The sequence below is a fragment of the Mytilus trossulus genome, chromosome 9, assembly GCF_036588685.1.
Source record: "Mytilus trossulus isolate FHL-02 chromosome 9, PNRI_Mtr1.1.1.hap1, whole genome shotgun sequence".
NCBI classification, from domain to species: domain Eukaryota; kingdom Metazoa; phylum Mollusca; class Bivalvia; order Mytilida; family Mytilidae; genus Mytilus; species Mytilus trossulus.
The window spans coordinates 20120563-20145412 of record NC_086381.1 but is presented as its reverse complement, the minus strand read 5'-3'; the positions used below and the strand labels follow the sequence as shown (position 1 = coordinate 20145412).

Here is a 24850-nt window from a genome sequence, read left to right as displayed (position 1 = left end):
TAAAGTACAATTCTGAATTTTCTTGATATTTTGAATGCTATAACTATATAACCATATAAGCTGTTTCAGACGCGCGCAGCTTTAGCTGTGTATGTGCAACTTATCGTGAGATAAATAGATTTTAATATCGGTTTGAACTATTTATAAATGCGGTTGATATGTAATATCGAATGGGTAGAATGGAACTTTGATGACAAAACTACTTGAAATCTATTTAGAAAGATCTTTATATTAACGTTAAACTTTGTTGTATATTAGTGAAAGTGCAATGCATATTAAATGTGATCGCACGATATGTTAATGTTGACAATCATCAGAATAGGTGCAGAACAGTAAATGAAATACAATAAGACTAAAACATTCTTACGGATGTTAAAATCTAATAACTAAGACTTATTAACTTGTATTGTATATTTGTGTCGGTAAGATTTAAGATATGAAGGATATGCGACGAGAAGGACGTCAGCAACTTTCTACTTGTCCTTGATACTTTTCAACTTCGTACTTTTTTGGCCTTTTTAACTAGTTTGGATTCGAGCGTCACTGATGAGTCTTTTGTAGACGTAACGCGCATCTGGCGTAAATACAAAATTTAATTCTAGTATCTATGATGAGTTTATTTAGGTGTCTGTGTAGTCTGTATGTCCCTCCTTTAATAGTATGAGGCATTTTTTCCTGTTTTGTGCATCCATCATTTTGTTTTTCCCGTGACAGTAAAGTATCCAAAGTAGTTTAAAATAGCAATGCCTATCCAAGGTAAACTTTGCCTTATAACTGACGTTTCGAAATTTACAAACAGACAATTTTAGAAAGTTTTATTAGAAATCATGTCAGTACAGAAGCATATACTGCGGAGTTAATGATACCGTCCGGGAATGATAGTTCACAGGGCAGAGATCTTGACCTATTGTTGTAAAAATGAAAGCAACACGTTAGGTTAAAAAAACTATAAATTTTGTTTACTTCAAAAAACATAAGGGATAAGACACAGGCTTTAACATTCAATAGAAAGAAAAGCAGACAACTCCATGGTCATAGAAGAAAAGACAGACAGACAAACAAACAAACAAGTCAGACAATAAATTGACCACCACTTGAATATTGGTTTCAAATAAAAGGTTTCATGCAGCGATTATGGTGGATGATGTTTATCTAATGGACTGTTTCTAGGATACAAACGTCTATTAGATATTTCATCAGTGTACATTTTAAAGTTGTGTTATTTAGTTCAAATATTTAAATTTTATGATTGCATTTACTGAAGATGAAATCGACTGTTAAAATGCATTAAAATCCCTACTGGAAGCTATAGGAAGGTACAGTAATGAGTTCTTTAAATAATTACAGAAAACATTCGTGCAAATCACTTTTCTATTGTAAAACACTCTTTAAATTAGATATATTTTTGTATCGTGTGGTCTTTATCTTTTTTGACATATACATCACATCTGGTTTTATGATTATGTAAACGTTATAAGTTGTGCTCTCGCAGTTTTATCATATTTTACTTTCAAATACAATTTTAGTATTTACATAATGATCTCTTGATCTGACGGATAAACTATTTTGTAATAGTGTTTTCAACAGGATATGTATCTGCATAATTCTGGAAGCTGTTCACTAATCCAACACTTTGACATAAATTAGGCAAAACTAAGCCAAGCCAGTTTGTTCCGCATTTACTTGTGTAAAGAACGTGATTTACACTTGAAATAAATGCTTTAAAATATCCAAACTAATTTTATATTCAGTGTTTCATAGTGTAAACATATTTCCATGTCAACAGTTGTACAAAAGATATGTTTTACATTGTATTTTTTGCTGTGTTGTTACCCCACTGTCACAGGTTGAGAGAAGGGTGTAGTGTTCACACATATGTAAAAGTCCGCTCCATTCTGAATGTACGTGTCCAATGTCGGGAGCATTTTATTAAGTGGTTTAAATTTATTTATGTCTGTCATGTTTTTCGCAAATTGTATTGTTATAATTAGATATATAGATAATTTTGTTAGTTTTTTGTTTGAATTGTTTTATATGGTTTATGTCGGGGTCGTCGAATATAACTAAACAGATACGTTTTGTTGTTAAATAACCTATAATTGCTTATACAGGCATCTTCACCATTTCAACTTTGATTGATAGGCGTCTCATTGGCAAACATGTCATTTCTCTTTATTTTATATCGTATTGTAGTTTCAACATCAATAGTATTTATAAACATATATTTCCTTGAATACTTTATAAAATTATCAAAATACAAAATTTTGGTCGAAAATCGGTGTTAAAGCACAATGATTCGAACACAACCAGATAAAACGTAATTTATTAGGAACATGCATTTGTTATATTTCTGTTCGAATGAAATCAGAACAAATGGAATCCAATAGATTGTGTGGGTATACGTCTGTTTCTATCTATATAAAAAAAATTATTGGAAGAAAAAAATAAGTAGACCATATTATATTGCATTGAAATTAACAGATTTTTAAGAGTATCGTAGTCAATTCAATACCATGCAAATCGTGTTCCTTTGAACAGTGAAGTATTGCTATATAAAACACATTGATTGTTTGACAATGGTCGTATAAAAATTCAAACCAGTCTTTGATTTTTAAATATTTTATAATGATCGTTGCCGGTTTTTTACGTCACAACGAGTTTTTAAATATCTATGTAAGCAAATATAATGAATAATCAATGACAACTGATTTATTTGAAATGACAATGCTTGTTTAAATGTGTCACTAACAACACCATCGGGGGTTCATTTTATATATTTTAATCTTAAAAATCAATGCAACTATTTAAAACCCTATCAGAGGTGCAAAAGGGTAAGGTATTTTGGTCGCAACTTTCCTCCCAAAATGATAGTATTGATTAATGAGTTATGTCAAATGAATCTTTCATATTGACATGCACAACCTCAAAATTAGAAAAAATAGAAAAAAAGAGATATGGTTAGATTGCAAACTAGAGAACCTTCAAAAAAAGACCAAAGGACAAAGGATGTTTACTACAAAAAGTACAACATGTTATGGTACTCAAGTCCATAATGTCCAATGTTATAAAAGGAACTGCGCAATCATTAAAAAAAACCCAGTTTAAATGTAAACATCTTACGACTTATTTTTGCTATAAAGAAAGAAAAACAGACAATGACCAACGACAAACCTAGGCTCGTATCTCGGTGATACTTTTTTTTATTGTAGTATCTATTAAATGTCATGTAAAAAACGTAATTAACCGAGGACATATGATTAGAACCAGAGTAAAATATATAGAATTACAGTAACTCCAAACAGAGTCATCCCAAATACGTCATACGATTCTAAAGTTATATCAAGTATATGAAGTTCATGGATATTGCATACATCTTCTTATATTTATAGATTGAAACAGGCTGGTTGATTTTTAATTCCCAGAGGGTATCACCAGCCCTGTTGTCAACACTTCTGTGTTGACTTGAGTTGATATGTTCATAATTATAAATCAACTGTTAATAAAACTTTAAACTTTTGAAATACAAGGGCTTTTCTACCTCAGGAATAGATTACCTTATCTGCGTTTGGCAAAACTTTTAGGAATTTTTTATCCTGAATGCTCTTCAACTTTATACTGTATGTGGCCTTTAACATTTGTTTTATTCGAGCGTCACTGATGAGTCTTTTGTAGATAAAACGCGCGTCTGAGGTAAATAAAAAAAATCAATCCTTGTACCTATGATGAGTTTATTAATGACAGATCGTACATATGGAAACTGTATTTTTATAGTAAACGTCTTTAAAGTTAATGCCAAATAACACTTATGGTTTTCCAAATGCATAGCAGTGGTTTTGATTTCTCTCTGGGCTATGTGATATTAATTGTACATCTAGACCAGAAGGTGGCATAGGCTGTATGCCCCTATCACCATCCAACATTAACTCATTGGCAATCATACATCTTCTTATTTCTATATATTCCATATAAGTTCTTAGCAGTTAACTTGCAGTTGTTTTATTACAGAAGTCATCTAAGTACTAACTACGTGCTTTCTCTAACACTTCGTTGCGTCATTGTAAATGATTGAAATATGAACTTTTTTATCAAACAAACTTTCACTCATTTAACCATTATTAATGGTTTATTGATAATAAATATGCATTGCGTAAACTTACTGGAATGAAATTCAACTTTTTCAAGTTGTTTAATGCATTATAATGTTGTTTAATGTAGTTATGAATGTGCTTTATATGGTTTTTAAAACTTTAGATTTATTAGGCCATCGAACGTCAACACCATTGTATAGAAATATCTACTTTTTGTTACTGAAGTTCGACCCTTCGACACATATCAAATTCTTCTTTTATCGTACTGTTAAAAAATCCATACGAACTTTAAATATACAACAACATCTAAAAATGATAAAATGAAATATATCTATATTCTCAATTTTTTTTCAGTGCAAAAACTGTGTTGCAAGTTGTATTTCATTGTTGCTGGTGTATATCTTTACTTTAAAAGTTCAAAATCCGCAAAACAGGTGATAATCATTTTCTGTATTTAAAGTTTATAGATGATCAATTTAAATATATGTTGTGTTCATTCAAGTTCAAAGATACAAAAGGTACAAAAAATGTGTCTTGCTGGGCATAAAATTTAATGAAATGATTAATGTGCATCAATAAAATCTTTTACTTTGAAACGATACTCGGAATGTCTGCGTGATTTATTTTCATTTAGAGAACGTATGTACATAACATTGTAGATAAGATGTTACAATATTTGGAAAATACCTTCAAAAGATGTGCATTTAAATCGTTTTTGTCTTAGTTGTGATATGTTGTTCTTTTTTTTTGGGGGGGGGGGGGGGGGGGGGGGTTGAATTTTCCGATTCCTTGATCGCTTTGTTTAACGTCAAGATGCCATTAAATGTAATTGTATATTTCCGCATTTGCCATTTGAGGTACACATGGAAATAAGTGACATACATTTTATACTTTGAATAAATACAACACTACTAGTCATCTGACGGCTCAAATCGCACTGATTTTTGGAGTAACCAGTCATAGTATACAGTGGAATTTCAAGCGTTTTGTAGTTTGTATAAGGATATAACTACAAATCATATCAAAGCCTTAAAATTGCAATTATGTTTACAGTAACCAGTCATGACACACAGTAACCAGTCATGACAAACAGGTGATTCTCAAGTTTATGCCTTTGTTTATAAAGACTGGGGTTACTCCTTGTGCAAATGAACAATCTTCGGTTTTCAAAGATTTTTTCTTTACTTTAGTCGTTCTGTTGTCGTTTTTGCCATGACGTTGAATTGTTAGTTTTTCTTCGACTTTTAAGTTTTCATTATCATCTGTCTCTTGTTGAGAGGGAGGGAATGGTGTTTGTGTCTTTAATTATGCATGCATTGCTATTCTATTAAAATCATATTCCATAAACCATGTATACATTGCAATAGTGTAATATAAAAAAGAAGATGTGGTATTATTGCCAACATGTATATCGATCATCGGTAAGTCAAATTGTAAAAAGCATTATATGTGAATGATTTGACAATCATTCACATATCAAGTTTAAAAAAAAAAGATTTTGAAGTATTAATTCGGTTATGAAAATATTCAAATATTCAAACATTTAATTAAAATGGTATTAAAATAAAATAAAAACATATTTATTAAAGACATTATCATACACGACAACGTACCTCTGTCATATAATTTTGTCATGATTATGCATAAGGTAAACACGATTAGGAGCGATTTTACTTAATACCCAAATATAATACATTGTAAAGATACAGATTGGCGTTCATATTGATATAATTATAAAATGGTTAGAAGTTACAAGTCTTTGTGGAATGTAGTCAGACCGTGGTGAATGAGATCATATATAATTTTGTTTTCATTTCAGATCTATATTATGATGTTGTCCTGTTGATATAGTAAATGGAAACATGCGAGTCAGGTACGTACGTTTACATCTAATATCCAATATTTTTTTTATTTAAATAGAGAACAAAATGATTCCTTTTTCTAGGTGTTTTTTTCATCAAGCGAATTACTTTTTTTCAGGTTATTGTTTATTTGTATGTTTTTGTCATTGCTGTTTGTTAATGCTTGTTAGTTATTAATGAAACTGCATTCGATGACTCGATATAAGCTAGACATATTAATGATTAAATCTGATAAGTTTGAAATAAATATAGTTTACATTTTGCAAAGGTAAAATTATTCATGGCAACTATATACATATGACAAGTGTAAATCAAAATCTTTCTACCATTACACATTACAACATTGAACATGATTTTACTGTGGAAACATTAAAGAGGTATGATCACAAAACTATATTTTAATATTGGCATTACTACTTTAAACAATGAAATGAAAAGTCAACATATTTTCTATTTAGATTCATTTAGACGAATGATTTATTCTAATTCAAATTGGTATGCGGTTTGAATTACTATGCAACATTGAATTATTTTAGCCCTGGCTTAGAACCGTTATCGGTAGTTTTCTGATAAATAGATATAGATTTAGAAAAAGTATTTTGACACCGTTGAGAAGACGGTGAGTGTTAGAAGGTGTGTATGAGTGTCAATGAGACAAGTCTCCATCAAAGTCACAATTTGTAAAAGTACATCAGTATAGGTCAAAGTACGGTATTCAACACGGAGACTTGAATCACACCTAACAGCAACCTATAAAGGGCCCAACATGACTAGTGTAAGTCCATTCAAACGGGGAAATTAACGGACTAATCTATATGAAAAATTTAACATTTCAATAGGTACCAACCTTCATCCTTACCTGAAACAATAGTGTAGCATCACAGCTTAAAAAGACACACTATAAGATATCAATTGAAATGGCTTCATCATAGTTTTGTACTCATAGATTGCATGTAGCAATTTTTTTTTATAAAATACAATAATATTCTGGATTGTACTCATAAATTGCACGTAGCAAATTTTTTTTTTATTTTTTTTTACAAAATACAACAAGAAAACTGTCTATCATTAAACCTGAATCTTTATTTCATTACTTGTATCTAAAATGCACTAATGGACGGGACACCTAGAGGTACCAAAATCTGCTTCATAACTTAATGACAACTCAAAACTGAGACAGGCAAATACAATTTTCCATTGACAGCTTTTAATTCGCGAGAACAACACGTACCATTCCGTCATATCTGATTCTGGAATAAGACATTATGTCACATGACATTTGGAGAAACGAATGCTGATGCTTATCATATGAAAAAAGTAAAATCACAAAAATACTGAACTCAGGGGAAAATCAATTTGGAAAGTCCATAATCACATGGCAAAATCAAAAAACAAAACGCATCAAAAACGAATGGACAAGAACTGTCATATTCCTGACTTGGTACAGGCATTTTCAAATGTAGAAAATGGTGGATTAAACCTGGTTCGATAGCGCTAACCCTCTCACTTTAATAACAGTCTCATCAAATTCCGCTACATTTACATGATGCGTTAAATAAACAGTCACAATTAATAAAATAGTCAAAATATGGGTACATCAGTCATCATCGTATAACAATTTTAAAAGGAACAATTTAACAGGACACAAAAACATCTACTATCTACGAACACATGGATTGATTTGAGTGTCTGACGTCAGAAAAATTATATACGTCACATAAATTTGTCGTTCAATGTGCATACAATAGTTATCAAAAGTACCAGGATTATAAACAATTTTAAAATTTACATAGGCAATGAACGCATACAGGGTTAAAAAATCAAAAGTATGTAAGAATAAATTATAGAAATAGACCGAGATTCAAACTAGTCCAAAAGTTATACATAGAATTTATGAGAATCCAAAACTTTTAAAAGGAACAATTTAACAGGACACAAAAACATCTATCTACGAACACATGGATTGATTTGAGTGTCTGACGTCAGAAAAATTATATACGTCACAGAAATTTGTCGATGAAATTATAGCCTGAAATGTGATCGTAAATTGTTTTTGGTATAACGTAAGGGTAATCATATAGATTCTCGACCATTTGGTATGGGAAAAACACTTACAACATGATGCAATAGTATAATCATTCATCCGCAAACTCCATCTATTTGACTACGTTCACAATAATATCAGATGATGTGTTTGTTAAATGTGTTCTTTCCTATGAAAAATCAATCTTATATCAACTTACAAAGAAGACCGATTGCAAATTTATAGTCTTGGTGTGAAACAGTTACTAGTAAATCAAACCAGAAATAACTTAATCCATGTTAGTTTTAACAGTATTTATTCGGATAAATCATCATATAACAATAACAAACACTTGAAATTAATAGCCAAGATTCCAAAACAAGCAAAGTCTGCCTCCTAAACAAATCATTTAAACAACCAAGAGTATATCATGTCAAAGAAATATCTATGATTTAAAAACGAAACATGTTTCCCAATAAAGGAAATTGAAAGTTTATTTAAGTTAAGTTCAATTAACCGTATGTTGTCTGGGTCAGCAAAATTAGTTTGTGTATACAAATATATATTAAATGAGACATTTAAACTATTTTAAGTGCGTCCTTTAGACCTATTTTGGGTTTAACAATAAGACTGAAACCACACTAATGCACAAACTTACGAAACATATAACAATGTCGTAAAATTTGGAGTAGGGGCTTTAATGGCCTAGAATGGCCCCAGATTTACAAGATAATAAAAATTCTAACAGAGCAGATTTTTCTCCATAAATTATTAGAATATGAGTAAATGATTTAAAAAAAATGTTTTTATTAACTAAAAAAGGTTCAATGACGTCACAATGGTAGGTGCAAATGACGTCATAATTGGGAAAATAAGCAAAAATACCGAAAATTTGATGGTTTTTCTAAATTTTGACCACCGCACCATGCTTGCACCAATAAGAAATTTTAACATTTTGACAAGTTCATACATATCAAACTTCTGATAAAAAAACTTTTTGGTGCAAGCTTGGTGCGATAGTTTATTTTATATTTTTCATAGCCAAGCGGAGCAAAAAAAAGCTGAAATTTGCGGTCCAAATTGGACCTTTTCATCTGACAAAGTTTAGTTTAGACATTCTTATGCCCATAGCAACTTATTTTTTTGTTTATGAATGTAAAGTGTATTCCTATTTATATTTCCGTAAGTTTATCTAGTTAAATTTCTTAAAAAAAATCCGATAGCAATGAACTTCATGTGTAAGGGAGTCAATAACTACTTTGAGGACATTTTTTTTAATTATGAAATTTTAGATAGACCTTCAATATAACAAAATCTGTACATTTCTGATGTTTTTGCTAATTATAAATTCAAAATTTGTTGTTTGAATGGGGCAATCTTCTCTCTCTGGTATAAGGGTCAGGTCCATGATTTATGTAACGAAAAGGGGGGTGGGGTGGGGGGGCGGTGTATTTTACTTAAATTTCCATAATTGGCGAGAAACACAAGATTTATTTCGAAAATGAAACTACCTATATTCCAATTGGACGTGTCTTTGTGGGTAATGTGCATAGAGAACAAGTTCTATAAAATTTGATGGTAAAAAAACGGAAACGGCATAAGGTAGACTATCCATATATCCGTATAAACATGTATATATAATTATATAAGTACGCCTGAGCCTGTGACAACTCTACAACAGATGTATTCATTGGATCACCAGCAGTGATGGTGATACATGGCTGTGTACATTATGTATATACAACTTGTCTAAACATCAACCCAATAATGTAAGATCTGTAAATTTGCAAATGTATATATAAATGTATAATTGACCTTTCCATGCATAGAAACAAGAGCCTGAAGTCTGTAAGCATACTACATGTCTGTTACCTTTTTAAAGGTTATGTTTTGAATAGTTTTATAATCATACGTAAAATTGAAGTGTAAATTTTAAAATGTGACCCGGCTTTGTTGTTAAGTCCCATTTGTGGGCATTATGTTTTCTGGTCTATGCGTCTGTTCGTCCGTGCGTATTTCAGTCTGTTCGTCCGATTGTCCTTGTGTCTCGCTTCAGGTTTAAGTGTTTGGTCCAGGTAGTTGAATCTGACATCAGACTCAGACTTTTTTTGAAGTAAATTTTACTGTGTGTATTGTGTGTATGATTTTTTTTCTACTTTGCCTAGAGGTAAAGGGAGAGGGGGTTTGAGATCGCAAAAATAACATGTTTAAATCTGCCGATTTTTTGGGCCTGTCCTAACCTAGGATTTCCTGGCCATTGTTAGTCTTGCGATTTGGGCATCCATGTACTAAAGACACATTCTTGTTTTCAATAATTTTGACGAATATATAAGGAATATTGTCATGATGATCAAAGACCAAGTCATACGTCGCTAAGATTAGTGAAGGCGAAAAGTAAACTAGTCAAATTGACAAAAACTACAATAAAACAAATAATATATATATATAATGAATGTAGAAAAAATCTAAAAATATAAATTTATTTGATATAGTAGCATGTTCCAGTTTTGTAATTCTATAGAATGATACGGTTATAAGTCTGGACGACTGAAATAGATAATGAAAATAAGATGAATTTCGAAAAGTTAAACCTAACGATCCTTTACATAAGTCTAGAGGGAATGGGGTTGGGAGGGGGTGTACTTCAATACTTAATTGATAGGGGTGCCGCTGTTTTGTCACCTTACCCAGTTTTACATTTTAAAAATATATACCTTTTCATAAATTGCGTAGGAAAAAAAGTTATATCATATATATCTAATAGTTTTCTTAATTTTTCACTTATTCAAGCTTAAAAAGGTGTAAATAGAAGTGCCCCCTTCAACCCCATCCCCTTCCGGAAACATAACTACTGTCATGGAAATACACTGAATTTTGAAAACACCCTTTGATGCATGTGTCTGTATCTATTTATTTAAGATAATCAATATTAAGATTTCTTAGCGCTAAATGTGTCTTGTCTTTATATTATTCTTCTTGTCGCTGATAAGTGAGACCCCACCCAGCATCAGATGCACAATCTGTATATATCAGTAATACCCAGTGTTTTGTTTTGTTTGTTGGTGTTTCAATATTGCTTTCCCCCTTAATATTTACCTTGGAGTTTGTTTCTTTTTACAATTTACATCTTAAATTGTCTTTCTGTTTCAATATATTTAAAATTAATTCTTGTAAATAGAAAACAAATCGTGGTTGCCATGGGCACAGATATGTTGCTAGGGAGAAACAACCGTGAATTTGGCAAAAATGTGCAATTTATTATGTAATATTTAAATAGTGTACAAGTGTAAAGTTCACTACATGCTAAACAGGTTCAATTTCAAATATAGATATATTAAAGCTGTATAATAATCATATTTGTTGAGTTTAACTCCGCCATTTCAGTGGTTGCTAGGCAACAGAATAAACGAGCTAAACCTAAAATTCGATTATTTTCAGAAGGTCTATGGTATAGACTTACAGAATGACAAATTAATTGATATTTGGGGGTGGGGCCAAAAATGGCCCTTATAGCCCCTAGTCCAAAGTTTCCAAATATAGATCTTAACGTAAGATTAAATAAATATATTCGTTTTGCTTTGTTTCCAGTTACTTGCAAACCTTCTAATTAAAATCTAAGTGCAGTTTAGCCAATAATTGAGGCTTCTCTTAATTTGAAATGACGAATAGTATGATATTGGAAAAGACGTTAAATCTTAGGAGATCTTTTCATCAATAATGCATATGTTTTTGGTTGTTTTATATATTTTTGCTATAGTTTTGGCTTCGTGTTGCTTATTCTTTAGTTTTCTATGTTGTGGCATGTGTACTATTGTTTGTCTGTTTGTAATTTTCATTTTTAGCCATGGCGTTGTCAGTTTATTTTTGATTTACGAGTTTGACTGTCCCTCTGGTATCTTTCGTCCCTCTTTTTTAAGTAATGTATCATAATGTTAAACTTTAATGTTCCTAAAAGTTTTACAACCACTGAAATTGCTGATGGTGCTGCTGTTTGTCTAACGTCACAATAAAATACCGGTTCACTCATTTGCATTTTGATAATATCGAAAACCTACATTTTATTCTTTCAGCATATACATTAAATTTAACATGTAAAAGTATGCAATTAAAGTTGACTGAAAGTAGACAACCCCTGGTTTAAAATGATTATTATATTCATTTTATTTTCTTCATATTTTGGTATTCACTTTAGATCTTTAGTATGATATTTGATGCAGTCACAGTCACAGTCTGGTACAATATGTACCAGTTCATTTAAATGTACTTCTATTTAATCTTAATAATACAAAATCAGATATAATATCGACTAGTGTGTCCGTCCATTATAAAGATTGCACCAAAGTCACCGATTGTCAGAGGGAGGTAATAAAATTAGATGAAATAATAATAAAAAAAGGGTTATTAAAAAAAACGGATCTGCAGTCCGTTCTGTGTTTGTTCCCGAAGTTGCATCACTTACAATACATTGATGTAGCTTCTGTTTAACTATCATGGTTTACATCTACATGTAATAATCAAAATCAAGCACAGTACTGCTACTACAATATTAATTGAATGTGTAAGACATACTACACGTTTTGTTAATGCTCCGGCACTGAAAACTTTGACTCAATATAAAATCAAATACATTGATGTTTTATAAAACTACATGTACGTTTAAGATCTCGTATCGAATTACAACCAAGGCATTTCTATACACATTTGAAAAGTCAACAATAGACGGTAAAGAATTGAGTGATGTTCAAACAATTGCTGTAGAGATTGTATATTTGATTTTGTGTCTACTACAACGGAGTCATACCTATAATATCAAAAGACAAGGTTCTTGTTGTACCTGCAATTACCATCAAATTGAACATGTTATACATATAGTGAAAACAAATATAGTTTCAAATTGTAACTACCTTCCATTATCATGTATCCTATTGTTTTCTTTAAAATCTTTTATAATTTCAAGTGAAAAGATCACAACATGCAAGTCCTTCATATTTTACATTGACAGATAATATGCCTAACGTAAACACTCAAAAGGTTTATTTTATTTGCAGCTCAAAATCTTTTTATATTGTACATTGATTAATTGGACCAAAGGGCGTTCATTTTTAGTTAAATTGTGTTTAAAAGTATGTACATATACTATCTATCTAATTACTGTAACGCAATCAGATCAAACATAAATAATATGTTGTATACTCTCAGTGAATTGAACATACATTAAAATAGGAAAATAATCCAAAATGATATGCCTTCTGAGACAAAAGGCATCAAAATTTGGAAAAAAAAATATATCTGTTTACTTATTGATTGATCGATTGGTTTTTTTTCTTAACGTCTACATGTAGTTGCAAATACTTTATGCATACTAAGGACCTGAATTATCAACTTATCAACAGGTATTGTAGAAGTTAGCAATACTCATTGGCGGATCCATGGGGGGTCCGGGGTCGGAACCCCCTTTCTTTTGGCCGATCAATGCATTTGAATGAGGACACACCCCTTTTGTCCTGGGTTGGGATCTCCCCTTTTTAAAATAGCTGGATCCGCCCATGATACTGGTGTATACTTTGCTGCTAGATCAACTGGTCGAATAAGAACCTTGTAGCAATGGAATAATAAAACTCAACAAAATTTTATCGATGTTTTTTTTTATAATCTGGCATTTCTATCGAAATTTACAGATAACATTTTTTTTAAATATGTCAAAGAAGCCATTATTTTCCTATTTTAATGTACTATGTTCAATTCATAGTAGTATTTTCATCTATTGGATTATCTGTGAAATGCAATAATGTTTGAAACTGTTAATTTATTCTTAATCTTTTAAGTTTGAATAGTTGACAATACTATCACAAATTTGAAGTGAATCGCTGTCAGAAATTATTGATAGTTTGTAAACATTGGGATAACCCAATGTGAATCTATTATAACTGTTCAAACAAAAATAGTGAGGAAAAAATTACATGAATAAGGATATAACATTTCAATATCTATATGGCATAGTACATTTAAACTTTTTGTGGCCTTAGTTATGCCATCATACTATTATAAGATGCACGAATACATATACGTATTTAGATATGTCAGATTCTTTTAGACGGACTAACTCTTTTGAAACCCGATGCATAGTATATTGCTTTTCAATATCTATATTGCATACTTACATTTCATCTTTTCGTGGCCTTCATTATGCCGTCCAGGGGCGGATCCAGCCATTTAAAAAAAGGGGGGTCTTAACCCAGGACAAAGGGGGGGGGGGGGGGGGGGTTCCAACTATATGTCCCCATTCAAATGCATTTATCGTCCCAAAAAAAGGGGGTTCGAACCCCCGGACCCCCCCCCCCCCTCTGGATCCGCGCCTGCCGTCGTACTAAAATAAGATGTAAGAATATATATATACGTACTTAGAAAGGTTCGACTCTTTTAGACTGACCAAACACTTTGAAAATTTCGTGCTCAGTCTATGGTCGCATTTCTTTCTAACCAAAATTTTGTAAACGTTGTTTAGCGTTTGTTGTTATTTTCTAAACACTACAGAAGTAAAAACAAATACATCGTTTACTAAGTCTTTAATGACCCTGTTTGAGCTTACAATAATGCATGCACATGTTGTTGGTAAACAGACTTTTTAATAACGTAGAATCACATACATCGTTTGATTAGCTTGAATTTAGACACAAGTACTAACAAACGACAAACGACAAACGACAAACTGCAGACACATTTTTAGCGTGCGCATAAACTTTGACAAACTATACACTCGCTAAAAATGCATCTACAATTTGTCGTTCAACGTTTGTTAGTATAAACGCTACATTTGTTTCTAACTCCAACCTGATTTAACTATGTATTTGTTTCTACTTTTGTAATAAGTAACAATATGTGCATGCATCATTGAGAGTTCAAACAGTGTCAGTAAACACTGATTAAACGATGTAATTGTTTCTACTTTTGAAGCGTTTAGAAAACAATGACAAACGCTACACAGAGTTCACAAAAGTTTGGTTAGAAAAAAAAATGCACTCTAAAACGTGTGGTTGAACAGTTGCTTAAGGATGGCCTAAGCTCGTCCATTCAATAATTGACTCACATTTCTTTTGTTTTTGATATAGGACTGTGTTTACAAAATTGATATGAATAATGCATGCATATTTTCCCACTAAATTAGTATTCATAAATAACTTCAACTTGAACAAAAATACATCTGAAGTTTAAAAATCGTGTTTGGTAGATATTTACAGTAAACATCAACGTTAACAGCACAATAAACAATGCTTACCTTCAGAAATGTTTACTGAAAGTTAGAAGACTCTGTAGTTGGGTGTGTGTTTCTGTCAAACAGCAGTACTAGTACTTTACATGTTAGATCACTAGGATCAAATTTATACTAACTTGGGTGTCGTGTCAATGAAAAGTTGGCAAATGTATACCGTGTCCAATATCTGGTCTCTTTACTTCAAATCTAAAATTGGGGCAATTAAGTCAAAAGAGCTTGACCTATCATCCCATCTGAAAAGGCGAAAGGACTCTGAAATCCAGCCCTATGTTCCCCACGCTGTCACAAATCAAACACATTGTGATTATGTTTTTTTTAGTTCTCGAATGGAGTTTGTGTTGAAGCCAGGTCATACAGGTCGGTAGTCTGTTTTTATATTTCTTTCTTGTCTCGACGCATTTCTAAAAATAAAATATGTTGTATTCAGTTGTTTATAAGGTTTCTGACGGAAAAAGGTAATAATATGAATGTCAATAATTTCAAATAAGTGGCTCAATAATGAAATAATGTAATACTGTCTCTTCCATGTATGGGTCATGTTCCGATTGTTTTCATCTATAATTATAGATTATCGTTGATCATCTCAACGAGATTGATTTTCTCGCTTGAGCTGGTACAGCGAAAGTGAGAAAAGCAATCGAGTTGAGATGACCAATGATAATCTATTTATAGCTATTTTACATATGACGACGTTGTCAATTTTATCATGTTCATGTCAATTTCGTTAGCAACGCCACGTGGCCTCCTTAGTTTCTAGTGATAATTATTCCATCTCAAGCGAGTAGCATGATATGAAAATTATCACAAAAAAAGATCAAACGAAAAATGCACAAAATAGCGATAAATTATAATATTTTATTTGACTAAAAATCAATTCAAATTTTATATACATTTTACAGCTTTCAACATAATGTGTAATTGAAAATCGTCAGGGTCACACAAGGGCGTCAGTATTTTGGAAATTGATAACATATACGAGTGTTGAGTGCAAATAATATTAACGGTACACATTTTAATGCACCAGATGCCCATTTAGACATTTTTTTTCTTTTCAGTGATGGTCCAGGCAAAAAATGAAAATCCACAAGTTTGAAATTTTTTTTAGAGCAAAAATGTTTTTTTTTTCATTGTCCAAGGCAGTACGTCGACACTTATGTATGTAAAAAATAATTTGGTATGATTGCCAATAAGACATCAATCCATCAGAGTACAAATGAAGTGGAAGTTTTCATCTTTTTTTTTGTCCCAGAATTTGTCCCAGATTTTACTGTATCATTGTCAACTATACCACATATCTATATAATTATTAAAATGAAAAATGTAAGGTCCCATAGGCTATTATTCCAACCTTTGATAGTAAGTAAATATTTTTTTGATTTGCATTGCATGGTACTGCATTGTCGATTTCGAATATTTATTTCACACTTATATCACAATTTTATTACTATTTAGAGATAAAGAGAAACAAATAAAGACAAAAATGTGTCAAATATAGCTCATATCTTAACAGAAGATTTACTTCTGATATCATAAATTACTTATCATACTTTTAAGTAGACCACTTGACGAAAACCTTAGATAATACAGAATTTATAATGTAAAATAACAATATGATCGATGACCGAGCGGGATTTTCATAATGAAATGGAATAAAAAGTATATAAATCTGCCATGTGAAACTTGCTTTGTGGGAGTATATAATTGCGTGGATATGCATAGTTCCTTAGTTGTGAGTATAAACTGTAAAATTTCTTACGCCGTTTTGTATAATTACAAAACGAACAAAACTTTTAAAACATCAGTACATAAGGCTGTACGTTTTTGGAACTGAGGTAGCATTGGATATTCAGGTGATATCAGTACTATGTTAGCTGCTGTTGGGATCATATTTAGTCGTTCGCAGATATTAAATACGTAGTAGATAATTAAAATTGATCCTATTTTGCCCTGTTTCTAATGGTGTCGCGATTATTTTTTCCTTGTATAGTTCACAGGCATGAATATAAAACTAATCGTCTTGATAGTGTTAAGTCAAGTGGGCACCAAATTCACTTGCATTTTACGTCTTGTCTGCGATTCTTTTTTTTCATTTTGTTTCGTAGTTCTCAGGTTGATCTAATTTTAGTTTAAGCGTCTAAGTTTGAGTTTAGGTCAAATGTGGAGGTCAAAATAACAAACTTTAGTAAAACCGTTCGTAGAAAAAGGATCCACTTATTTTTGTCCATCTGATGAGTTATGCCTTTATCAACTGTTAAACTGCTGTCCCAGGTTAGGGGGAGGGTAAGGATCTCGCTAACAGGTTAAATCCAGCCCCATTGTGTATGTATGTTCCTGTCACAAGCCAGGAGCCTGTAATTCAGTGGTTGTCGTTTGATTATGTGTTACATATTTTGTTTTTCGTTCATTGTTTACATAAATAAGGGCTTAGGCCGTCAGTTTTACTCGTTTGAGTTGTTTTACATTGTCATTTCGGGACCTTTTATAGCTGACTATGCGGTTTCGGCTTTGCTAATTATTGAAGGCCGTACGGTGACCCATAGTTGTTAATTTCTGTGTCATTTTTGTCTCTTGTTGAGAGTTGTCTCATTGGCAATCATACCACATCTTCTGTGTATATATAAATATAGTTACAGTTGCTTCTATGAGTTGGGACAAAATTGTTACAGATGATTACAGCAAACTGACGAACGCACATACAAAAGAGGTCACATTGACTTTTGTCAGTCATTCTAAAACATACTAAGCAGGCAGAAAGTGCCTCCGAAAATTAAGCTTTAGAATTTATGATATAGTATTTATGTGAAACTAACATTATTTATACACAAACATATCAATCAACATGCATTCTTATATAAGTTGCACGTATCATTTAATATGTGTTCCTTCTAACTGCTCTCCCCCTGAAATAATAATTTCTATAATATTTGTTCTTGATGGATCGCATATTATACACCCTTGTTTCTGATAGGCACAAATATACTTTAATATTTCGTTCAATGGAAACAATATTCTAGAAAAGTTCTTCAATTTGGAATGATATCATAGAGCAACCACTATTCCATAACATCATAGAGCATGATTTGAATAAATTAAGTTATACTTTATAAAACTCTTCATAGCTTGATTGACAGATCTGTATTGTTGTGTTAATTTCTTTTTATACTAAATTGAAGAAATAAAGCAAAACATGGAATCACTACAAATAATTTAAAGGTTATATCTGAATTAACTATTATAGAAATCTTGTTAAGATCATTCAATATCGAAAATGAAAACATGTGATGAAATTAATCAAGTTTATATAATCATCGAAATTTTTTTTAATAATAAATACCGTCTTTATAAGTGTAATGAAGAATAGCTTGGATATGATCCTCTAAACATAATACAAATCCAAAATGTGTTTAGAGCTTCACAACTGGCTTTGTTGATATTTATTCGGATTTTTTTTAGATATGAATTTAATCAAATTGGTCTACAGATACTTTATTTAAGCTAGGAACAACACGACGGTTGCATTTGTTTTAAGTAATACTGACCTTAGCAACCAAATATACACATTTTGACACTTAGACATGTTGCGGTCTTAAATTTGTACTCCGTTAGCTTCGCTCTTGTAACCAAATATTGCGCTTTATATGCTATCCTCAGAATGTATCGCTTTAAATTTTTGAATGCGAATAAGTCAAATAAACATTTTTAGCAAGATTTTATATTATAATTTGGCATTAATTAAATTTAATGATGCCAGTACTGTTAGAAATTTATACCCTGCTTGAGAGCTTCTAAAACAAGGTTAGGTATGCTATTTACAGAAAAATTGACATATAAGTGCATTCAAATACCTAAAAGTTGTATAATTTTTCCTCTTTTAATGTAGTTTTATGATTTTAAACAGAAAAAAGGGAAAAGTTTTTTAATATTACCCCAAAAATGAGACAGACTTGAAGTTTTTCACTATGATCCAGCATTTATTTTTCAACCACTTTTTGTCGCGTTTCAACATCAACTGCTAACCTTCATAAAATCTTTATTACTGAACCAATTTTAAAAACTAAGGTACCATTTTAGTCGTAGCAGCTAGTAGAACATAGAAAATATACTAAAAATTGAGGCAGGAGGGGAAAAATTTCACCTTAAGGTAGCACTCCACAGTTAGGTGTGTAGTTTCGCATTTTGGCCCCTGTGGATTTTTAAAATATGAGAGCTAGTGTGAAATAAAATTCATTTTTGGATAGCTGAGTACTAAAATAGCCTTCGTATTAGGTTTATATGAACATCAAGATTATGTAATGCATGTAATATAGGCTGTTTTCTGTATGACAGTCCGTATTTGCATGCCCATACCATACATTGGTCTGGCAATTATTGTAATGTTTTTTTCCAACTTTTTGTAGCACGAACTTTGTGATTAGATTTTACGAAAAAATGAGGCGAAAGACACCCATTTTTTATTTGAACATTAGGAAGATCTATGCAAACAGTTTCTAAAAAGGTATCACTCAAAGGCATTGAAATTCTAGTTTGATCCAAATTTTTGCGGGATATGTGACATGTTTACCCCCCTTTTTGGAATATTTTATTGTAAATAAATGCAGAATGTTGCCATGGATACACATAAAAGGAATTATTTTTCACCCTTTTAACTTTGAAAAATCAATTCTATGGGAGATACTGATTACATACATATGCACATGTTCAACACAAACAGTAAGGTTAATGTATTAGAAATCCAGGAATAGGACATGATAAAACATTTTGTGGCTCATTTTTAATCTTATTTTCTAACTGTGGAGTGCTACCTTATGGCACATCTGAAAGCACAAAAATGCACTTTTTAAGATAAATTTCACCACAAGTCTTAAGTCTTTTATGTTCTTGTTTTAGTTCTGAAGGTAAAAACTCTGCTAGAATTGCAATTCATGATTGTTTTATTGTTTTAATACCATGCATATAAAACCAATGTCAGTATTTTTTTTTATCTGAGATTCATACTTTGTGGTTCACTTTTTTTGTCTTGATATAATTTATTTTGTTATAAATCATGCCGTTAGTTTTCTCAAATGAATTGTTTCAAATTGATCATGTCGGGACCTTTTATAGCCTAACATACACGTTATGCAATTTTCTCATTGTTGAAGGCCGTACAGTTGTATTTTCATGTACTTGCTTACATCAACATTATTTGAACTTTGGTGGATAGTTGTGTCATTGGCGATCATACCACATCTCGATATTTCTATTTCATTTAATTTGGGCGCTTGTTCCCAATCTCATTGTCAATAATATTTCCACACAACCGTCATTACAAAATGACAATTACCGTATTTATCGGGTATACTAATTTGACATAAAATATCGAACCTCGCAGATAGATAATGAAGACAATTGTATTATGAAGTAGAATGTGTTAAATGTTATATTGAAACATAAGCCAATGAACTGTTAGACTATTTAATATCTGCCATTAATTCGTTTATACGTGTATAACTTCCAGGTATTATTAAATATGAGCAACATGGCAATTTTTATTAGTTAAAAAATAGTCAGAACAGCGATAATTTGTAATTCTCAGTTAAATATTGATATCGTCATTTGATAAAGGAGTTCGGTATTTTTGTTATTTAATTTCTTTTCAAACTTGAAGTAAACTAGCATACGCGACAATGATATACAAGTACCTAACGATTATGTTTAATAATAATTTGAAATCATAAAGTGTAACTGCATTGAATTGAAATGAATACAGCTATGTATTTCCATATTGCATTCGGAAAGAAAAATATAACAGCTTAGTTATGATGCAATGAAGTGACACTGAGAGCTATTGAGTTCATAGGACGATTTGATTCATGGAACACAGAATTTAAATCTCTCATAAATAGGAAAGTAATTGAACGACACCTTCAATACATTTTAATTGCAGATCTCCTGCCTGGTTAGTATAATCACAGCACACACTTTTTTATTAGATAGTTCTGAAGTAAGATTTGATATACAAACATAGACATGACATGTGACTGTCTTTATGGATAAATATGAGAGAATAAATGATGTAGTTTAGATAGCAACCTCGATTAAAGGTAGGACAAGATAAACATTAACTATAATTACTATGTTATGAATGTGGCAGGTGCGTTGAAAAATGTTATAATTGATCGAAAAATAAAAAAGAAATATAGTGAATTCGAATTTCAATGCGTACAGTCATGTAAATAACTTACCAAAAAAAGGAATTAGTTAGTGACCGTACTTTGACCTATAATGTTTTACTTTTACAAATTGTGACTTAGACAGAGAGTTGTCTCGTTAATTGGCACTCATACCATATCTTCTCGTATATATTGCTTTAATCGTTACTTCATTGGAAATACTATTCGAGGACAGGTATCAATTTTATTTTTGATTATTAATTGAGTTTACGGATATGCATATATAATATTTCAGAATTTATTATTAAATCGATCATTAGTTTGGCTCTCGAAAGCTTTTCATTCAAATTGTAGGGGTCATTAAATCGTACTCATCTATGTTTTCTATTTCATAATGTAAAAAAAAGACTAAAAGGTATTCAATGATAGTACAAATACTAGTAATGGATGTTGTTTTGAAAGCAACAAGTAGAATTATTTGGGTCCCAAAATTCGATCGCATATATTTATAAAGTATAGCATCATTACTATAAAAGACTGTATATATATTATCCAAGCGAGCTGGTCCTGATAATTTTTGACCGTTTGCGGACCTCAAATTGTCAAAAAAAATCAATAAGGACCATAAAAGCTACGGTTCTGTGGCTAGTTATAGATGCTAAAAAAATACAAGCACTTGTAAATATCAAGGTGGTTTACCATCGGTTAACCATAAATCCTGGTTGAAGTGTTCTTCGTATGTACTTAATATCCCCGTCAGATTTACGTACATTATATTATTTTTGACAACCTTTTAAAGAAAGTAAACAATTTTTCTCACTTTTAAAGTTGATGTATTTCATACTTTTTAACGTTAAACGATAAGAAGACGAATAATAGAGATATAAAAAACGTCCTTGGATACACACATTTAAATACAATTTCATGAAAACACGCGATCTTTAGATTAAGAAGATAGAATTCTTTAATTACTCTTAACTTGCAATTCACATTTGTATGAAAACCAATTGTTAGAGCTGCATAAAGGTTTACTATTATACAACCTTATTAATTATTGAATATTTACCCTACATAACTGGGTTTGAGTTGAAAACACATTTAATTTCGTTTAAATACATACAACATGGATCAAATGTACGCCCACTCGTTCCTCATATAGATCGAATATTGAAAGACCATGTAATTCAAAATGCACAAATTATTATTCGACATTTAGATACACCCTTATTAATTCCAATCTCACAGACATGTTTGAGATGGGGTGGAAGGGCACATACTTGCCTCATTAATAAGCTATTCCACATAGAATAGTAAGTAAGTCTATGGTTATGTACTTTTAAATACTTACTGGTGTTTTTTTTTTTTATATCATACGCTTGTCAGCAAAAATATACGATGAAAGTATTTCTTTCACGAAATTTCTTTACAGTTCTGCTATTGTTAACTATTTAATGCATTCAGCATGGAGATATATTTAGAAGATGATCATGGAAGTATTATATTGTCAATGTACATGTAATACTTCCATGGTATGATTAATAATAATACAACTCTCCAACAGAGACCAAATGACATAGAAGTCAACAACTATAGGTCGGCATATATAAGCCTCCAACAAGCAGCTAAAACCACACTTTATACTAAGCTATAAAAGGATCAGAAATGACAAGTGCGAAATGATTCAAACGAGAAAACCTACAACAGCCTGGTTTACTAGTATACTAAATCACAAACAAATATGATACGCAGAATTATGAATACTGTTTTACCTTTATAAATTTGTTTTTATTCTTTTGCAGACAACAAGGATTATAGTTCATAGTCTGGCAAAATGACATCTCAACAAGCAAAAGTGAATGAAGCCGATCTGCAGCCAAATGGAAAAGAATCATCGTCCTTGTCGTATATGCATAATCCACCAAGAATCATGCCTAATTATGGGAAGAGAAAACGCAGCACTCTGCCAAAATCGAATATATCCAGAGTTCTCTTGTATGACAACGCAACACAACAACAACAACTGGACGTTAAACTTTCACATATAAAAATAGAACAAAACCGTGTACGACGAATACTAGACTTACACAAACGCTCTTTTCTTTGGAGGCAGAAAAAACGTCAACAGCACATGGCGGATAATAATATATCATTACCGGATATTCAGCATAATACAAAAGAAAACAGAATACTAAGTAGACTTTCTAGTGAATATTCCTATAGACCACCAAACGTACAAGCAAGTTCATTTAATAATGATTCAAGAACTAAAAGTGCATTTTCGGTTTCTGATCTAGAGGTGCTTAAACTTCCGGAACTCCAAACAAATGGCAAACATGTGATTTTTAAACTGAAAGAGGCTAATGGACAAACGCAAATATTTCATACAATTGATAATGATGGAATTTTTTCAGAATTTGTACCAATGCATTCGTTTTATAACAGAGCATCTGAAGATCCGAGATTTCAAGGACTAGCCAATTCTTTAGCGAGAATTGATATAGAAAGTGATGGGTTAAACGAATTAAGCCCTAGCTACAGAAGTCCAAGATTTTCACGAACGGTACACGTGTTACCGGTGAATACCAAAATTAATGACACTAAAAAATCCGAAACTATGATTGAGGTAGAAGATCATGATAGTAATCATGAAAATGATCATGACGAGGATCATGATGAAGTGATTCATTAACTAGAACTTAAATGAATTTAAGATTCAAATATTATTTATTCCATTCTGACCATCACAGAAAATCGTCACGCCTGCGGAAAACTTTATCAACTTTTCCATTGCTCAAGGATACTCATTGTCCGTGCTATTAAATTAAAGTTTAATAAAGATTTTTTTTTCCATATATATTTACGATAGATATACAAATCAGAAGATATTTTGTAAAAATACAAGTGAGAAAACTCTTCACCAGAGACCAAATCACAAAGAAGTTAACAAATCATGGTCATCGTACGGCCTTCAACGATGAGAAAACCCTTTACTACATATTCAGCTATAAAATGCCCCGAAATAACAAATTTGAATCAATGCATGCGGGCGGACTATACAACAATAAACGAAAAAATAAAAATAAGGTGTAGTATGATTGCCAATGAGACAATTTCCCACAAGAAACCAAATGGCACAGAAATTAACAACGAATTGAATTCGAATCGAATGCGAATCGAATTCGCTAATCGCGTTCAAACAATCTTCTTTTTAAATTCGAATTGATTCGAATTAGCTAATTCGAATTACCCAATTCGAATATTGAAATACGTTTTTGTTGATACGAATTAAATGTTAACGTCGTTTAGACAGTGCAGCGAATTTGACGCGCATTGTAATTCGAATTAGAATTGACGTTAGGACGTAAAACGTTTCGAATGAGAATTAAACTAATTCGAATTAGTTAATGCGAATCGAATTCGAATTACGTGTGAACTAGCATAATATCACAGAA

General features: G+C 31.4%; 1 protein-coding gene across 5 annotated transcripts; it reads left to right on the top strand.

The window, feature by feature from the left end:
- The first annotated feature begins 5829 nt into the window (after nucleotides 1–5829).
- Nucleotides 5830–24287, top strand: LOC134685272 (uncharacterized). 5 transcript variants are annotated; one of them, XM_063544869.1, is made up of 2 exons: nucleotides 5830–5961; nucleotides 23198–24286. In XM_063544869.1, the coding sequence occupies exon 2, from the start codon at nucleotides 23230–23232 to the stop codon at nucleotides 24085–24087; it is 858 nt and encodes a 285-aa protein (XP_063400939.1). In that variant the 5' UTR covers nucleotides 5830–5961; nucleotides 23198–23229; the 3' UTR covers nucleotides 24088–24286. The 5 variants fall into 5 exon arrangements, with proteins under 5 accessions (XP_063400939.1, XP_063400943.1, XP_063400941.1 ...); XM_063544873.1 differs by lacking the exon at nucleotides 5830–5961 and adding an exon at nucleotides 16839–16975 and having other exon boundaries at nucleotides 23198–24287; XM_063544871.1 differs by lacking the exon at nucleotides 5830–5961 and adding an exon at nucleotides 20793–21184 and having other exon boundaries at nucleotides 23198–24287.
- Nucleotides 24288–24850: the final 563 nt, after the last annotated feature.